General features: G+C 36.9%; 1 protein-coding gene across 2 annotated transcripts in view; it reads left to right on the top strand.

Annotated features, from left to right (window-relative positions):
* Positions 1-6,220, top strand: part of LOC106880813 (double-stranded RNA-binding protein Staufen homolog) — a 182,282-nt gene that overhangs the window by 34,448 nt on the left and 141,614 nt on the right. For both annotated transcript variants that reach the window (XM_052966316.1, XM_052966317.1), the window contains one exon: positions 4,475-4,573. In XM_052966316.1, coding sequence (XP_052822276.1) covers positions 4,495-4,573 — 79 coding nt within the window. In that variant the 5' untranslated portion in view covers positions 4,475-4,494. The remainder of the gene's footprint in view (positions 1-4,474; positions 4,574-6,220) is intronic.

The raw sequence follows: 6,220 nt of genomic DNA on the forward strand, positions 1-6,220 counted from the left end.
AGAAGGTCCCTGTCACTCGTCGACGAGGTAGTTTGCAAGAGGGTGTCATAGAATTGGTCTTTCAGACCATCTGGTAGCCCAGGTTGAGGTGCATAGGCTGAGATGACAGTAGCTAATCTATGATGAAGCACTAGTCTGATCTTAAGTACTCTGTCACTTACTCTAACGACCTCGATTACCTTATCCACCCATTTCTCCGCTAGAAGTATTCCTACGCCCCCGACCCCGTCAGTGTTCCCTGCCCAGAAAATCTTGTACCTGTGTTCTTTGCCTGTGAGGAACCTTGCAGAACCTCCTCTCCATCTTACTTCCTGATATATATATATATACACACACACACACACACACATATACACCTCTGGTTAAGTCATCTTGAGTTGCGTTGTTTCCAAAGATATGTCAGTCTTTCTAAAATATTAAATAAATACAGTATTAATTTACATTGCCTAGCAAAGCAGCAATAACATTCATACTATATTGTACTGTTAGTTCTGGACTGTTTGATTGGTTATGTTTGTTCATATTCGTCTCTGGGAAATAAATAAGAAAGAAACATATAATCTGTAAAACGTATTAAAATTAATGTTACGATACAATATACATCTTTGACCCTAAGCTTAGTTGTTTTACGTTGAAGAAAATGCAAGAGGCTTTTTCTCATTTAAATAAATGTCTTGCTTTATTTGAGGAAATGGATCCCACTGCACAATGTTTTATAAAAATATTGGGGGATTGTCAAGATACTATTGCACCTTATTACCTAATCCTTGAAGAAAAGACGTAAAAGACAATTCAAGGAACTTTACACAAGTTCGCTCAATGTTCTACATCATCACAACAGGCGTCAGCTGAAAATCCCCAACCATTGACGTCTAGTGTGTAATCTCCTACACCAGCCTCAATGAGTAACACCGAGATGTCAGCCATCAGGTTACCAACAGTGCAGTATTTGAAATTATTTCTTTCTAATATAAAAGCAGCCTAGGCTTGCCTAACAATTTACTGAATTCCTAAGCTAACATAAAAACAACCTCAGCTAGCCTAGGTTTTAATTATTACATGTATATACATTTAAATAATGGTTATTTTGACCTAAGTTATGTCCTCTGGAACCAATTAACGATGTAGGGTGATGTATGATTGTATATATATGTGTTGTGTGTGTGTAATATGTGCTCCAGCGTGGCCACAAGTAAAAGAAAAAAATGTGTGTGTGTGTGTGTAGATAAATATATATATATGTATGTATGTGTTTGTGTTTGCCCCACATCACCTCTTGACAACTGGTGTTGGTGTGTTTACATCCCTGTAACTTTGCAGCTCAGCAAAAGAGACTGATAGAATAAGTACCAGGCTTCAAGAAAAATAAGTACTGAGGTTGAGTTATTTAACTAAATTCTTCAAGACAGTGCCTCAGCATGACCACAGTCCAATGACTGAAAAAAGTAAAAGATAAAGATACACACACACATATGCAGTTCAGTTTCAACCCTGTGACTGAACTTGCTACCTGTATTATAAATGATCGACAATTAATGTGCCTAGCAGTCACTCATGAACTTTTTGATTCCTCTTTTAGAATGTAGATGAGATAATGGTTTGGTTTTGAAATTATTTTGGGTTTGTATTCCAAAAAAAGAAAAAGAAGTAAAAGGCATTTTTGAAATATGCAGAAAATAGAGCAATCTTCATAGACTTTTGTGGCAAAATTTGATTTGATCTATTTTCTATTTCATTGTAGCATCTTTTATGATTATGTATAAATATATAACAAGGTTGAGAGGGCCCTTTGATCTTGGCAAGGACATGACAACCTCTCTAGTGTTGTGCGATGATTAAATGCATCTGGTATACCATGTAAAGTGACCTGCCCACATCAGTGAAACTGAGTTCTAGAAGCTCTATGTTCTACAAGTGCTTGTGTTCCACCCACATGCAACAAGAAAACTTTTCACACACCCTATCCCAACAAACCAAACTACATCTCTTCTCTTCTGGCAGAATTATGATGTAAGCATGTGCTAGAACCCCTCATAACTTTTTTTATTTTCCTGAATATTTACAAAACTTCTCCAATTCTGTCTTCTGCATAATGGAATTGATACAATTATGCAAAAAAGAAAAAATTTATTTTCACCCCCCCCCAATTTGTTTTTTAATTCGTGGTTTTAAAATACAGACAGTCCAAGTCTACCATTCATTTCTCTTTGTAATTTCCAAATAATTTTTTAAATACTTCAAAATCAAAATTATGTAAATATGTGTGCCAGAAACAGTAGTTAGAAATTAAGGAAATAGATTTTGGGGAGATATCTTATTATGATTGGCTTTTATCTTCTGAAACTTATACATATACATGTATATATGCATACAGAAACATAAATATATACACACACACGCATACATTTTTACAGAGTTAGTTTTATATACATATTTGTATATATATATATTTATATATTTTGATTGGAAATTATAAAGTAAAACAAATGGTAGATTCAAGCTCCATATTTTAAAACCATGAATTTAAAAAAAATTGGGGTAGGGATTAAAAAAATTTTATAAAAATTCGTAAAAATAAAAAAGTTGAGGGGTTTCATGCACTGTTTACCTCACTCCCCAATTCTGTCCTCATGGCCCTGTTCACAGTATCATTGCTATCCATTAGCCCAATCCCACCAACCCATCCCCTCTATATACCCAGGTTTTCACCACTCACTGCCCCCCCCCCAATCTCTACTCATGTTTCCATGGCAATGCCCTGCCACTTATATTATTACCTCTGTGCCTCAAGGGTATGCCTTGACACTTGCCACCATCTACCTCTCCCTTCTTTTACTTGACCATCCCATTTATATTCTGGTCTCTGTCCCTTGTGAGTATGTCCACCACTCTGCCACCATCTCTCTCCTACTCTTTTGCACTCTTTCACTCTCTCTCTCTCCTCCTTCTGCTGTTCCCTCAGGCTGAGTAACCATATATCTCCTTTACAGTGGCACACCTTCCTGATCACTCTCTCTCTCTCTCACCGGGTAACCATCTACCTTCTCTACTGCAAGACACCTGTTTCTGTCTCTCTGTCTCGCTATAACCCAAAAGGTCGGTGAACTGAGCTAAATTACCCCAAGTGGAGTAAAAATGAAATTCTTGGGGGTAATGAGGACTCATTAGACATAAGTAAAATTATATTAAAAATGTGTTCCTTGTTACGACAAAAATGTTTCTTCTGGCATGAAGAGGCAATCAGGAAGTTGCTGCCTTTTGCAACAACCTACCTTTACAAACAGATTTTCCACTCTAATGAAAGCAGAATAATCGACTGGGCCCTGAAGACTGTATCCAAATTGCTCTGGCATGAAAATGTCCCAATTTTGATGTAATTGTAACAAAACTGAAACATCATTTCTCCAGAACCTGAAGTGAAAAAGTTTCTAGAAAAATCCTTTTGTTTCATAATGAGGATATTAATTTATCACATTTGTTTTACACCTTTTATATTTATAATTGTATTCTCCCTATAAATAGATTCAGTAAACCTTTTGAATTCAAAGAATCTATGATTTTCTTTCTTTCAATTCAAAGGGGTAATGTCAGCATAAATAAATATATTTTGGGATAATTGGTTTAAAAAGTTCCCTGACCCCTGCTATAACCTTTCGTCATCTGACACAAGATCACTTCCTCCAACACCCTCTCCCCTTCTCCAATGCTCTCTCCCTTCTCCCAATGTCCTCTCCCCTCTCAAAAGATTTTTGTCTTGCAAGTTACTTGGTGACCCTGCCAGTGCTGATGCCATGTAACAAGCATCTAGTCCACACTGTAAAGTCGTTGGCATTTGGAAGGGCATTGAGCTATAAAAACTATGCCAAAACTGACCTCACCTCTGCTTATGCCAAGTAAAAAGTACTCTGTCCACTCTGCTGGTTGGTTAGTTGGCTGATGTTAGGAAGGGCATCCAACTGTAAAAATCTTGCCAAAACAGACACTGAAGTCTGGTCAGCTCCTGTCAAACTGTCCAACCCATGCCAGCATGGCAGGCAAACATTAAGTGATGATGATGATGGTGTAAAAATCAATGGAACAAAGTTATCATTGCAGATGGGACTTGCATATGGTGGCAGACTATTGCAGGAACTTGGCTTGTGGTTTTAGAAACAATGATGTAATTTGTCTGTATAAATTTTAAGATTTTTACTAGTTTTTCAGTAGAATTTTAAGAAAACATTCTGGTTCTAAAGAAAAACAAATTTGTATGTATGTTTGTATATTATGCCTTGTACCTCATAAACTGATTTATTGATGAAGCAATGAAATTCTATGGATTCTGTATTTTAAAATCTTGATATGATGGTTATAAATGGCTTTCATTTTCAAACTATATCAAAAAAACACTAGTTCGACTCCAAATTTTTTGACAACAGAGGAAAAAATTATTTTGTTGGCCTGTAATATTTATTGAACTTGATTTTTTTTTCAGATTGTCTATAATATATTGTCATGTCTCAAATACTGAAAAATAATCCTAAAATGAAGTTACCAACCACAAACCAAGGAACTATGCCTGTTCCACCTTCAGGTAAGATAATATTGTTTTTTATTGGTTCACTATAATTATTTAGCAAAATTTTATGCTGTGACAAAAAAGACTAACATTTTGGAAAGACTCTTTATCAGAGGGAAATGAAAAGTCAACTGATGTTGAAGGATTTTAAGCCCTAAGTCTGATTGTGTACTTTTTGCTGTTATGTGCCATATTCAGAGTTATAAAGGATTTAAGATGGATACGCTGTTGTGCAGTGATTATTAACCGTTTTCTTTTTTTGTAGTGCCCTCCTTTTAAGTAGTTGTTATGCCTAGCTTCCTCCTAACTGGCAAGTGAAGTATCACAACTAAGCAAACTTAACATGGATGATAAATTATAAATGTTACTCTAAAAATGGATTGTGTAAGCTTTCAACAGTGAAATGATGTAAAAAAAAAACTAATGAATTAATAACCTTGCTCTACTCGTAAACAAAGTGAAGGTGTCAAACAGAAGTTGCTGGTTCACAATTTCCTTGACTCTCCTTTACAGGTTGACAAGAAAAACCTAAAGTATATGAAGTTATTTACATATCTTGGTAGTAAAGCGAACACAAGCACTTCCCTTTGATAATGAAATCATCACTTATCTTGCAAAAGCAACCAATGCATTTGGCAAACTCCATCATCACCTGTGGAATGATAGGGACATTAAACTTGACACCAATGTACAGGTCTATAAAGCTGCCATTCTTACTTACTCTCTTGTATGGATCAGAATTGTGAACAACCTACAAGTGGCACATTAACCAACTAGATGTCTTCTACAAGGGTTGTCTCAGGACAATCTGCAGTTAATCACTAAAAGACAAAATGTCTTATGTCAATCTATTTAGCAGGTGTAAGATTGGTGGAATTGAGAGCAATTGTGCTGCGTTGGCCATGTTGTCAGAATGAGGGACAAAAGAATACCCAAAGTCCTCATGTACAGCCAGCTTGATAGTGAGCACAGAAATGTTGGTCAACCATGGCTCAGATATGAGGACAAACTGAAGAGTAACCTTTTAGCAGGCAATATAGCTCATAACAGTTTTGAGTAAGCAGCTTAGGAGCGAACAAAATGGAGATCATTCTGTCAAAATGTTATCAGAGACTTTGTTAAACTAGCATTAACAGGCTAAGGGGCTCAAAGCAAAGGAAAAAAGCAGCTGCAACACTACTACCTGCGCTGACTTGTAATCCTCATACCAGCAACATTTGCGGGCTTTGCAAATTAGTTGGCTGGACTCAAATATCACATTTGACTGACAAAGGTGGAGATTGTTGGAGTCTATGTCAAAAACCGATTTGTGTGTGTGTGCATGTATGGATATTTATTTATTGATGTGCCCTTTTAAAGCCTAGCCAGGCTCATGGGCCCGGTTTCCTGATTTCTATGGTGTAAGTATCCCCCCACCTCAGCTAGACGGGATGCCAGTCCATTGCAGCTTTACTCAAGAAACAGGAAGAAAGAGTGAGAGAAAGTTAGGGCGAAAGAGTACAACAGGGGTTACCACCACCTCTTGCCGGAGCCTAGTGGAACTTTAGGTGTTTTCGCTCTGGGAATCGAAACTGCGGTCCTCCGACCGCGAGTCCGCTGCCCTAACCACTAGGCCATTGCGCCTCCACATGTATGGATATACATAAGTATATATATATATAT

Source organism: Octopus bimaculoides, chromosome 3 (assembly GCF_001194135.2).
Source record: "Octopus bimaculoides isolate UCB-OBI-ISO-001 chromosome 3, ASM119413v2, whole genome shotgun sequence".
NCBI lineage: Eukaryota > Metazoa > Mollusca > Cephalopoda > Octopoda > Octopodidae > Octopus > Octopus bimaculoides.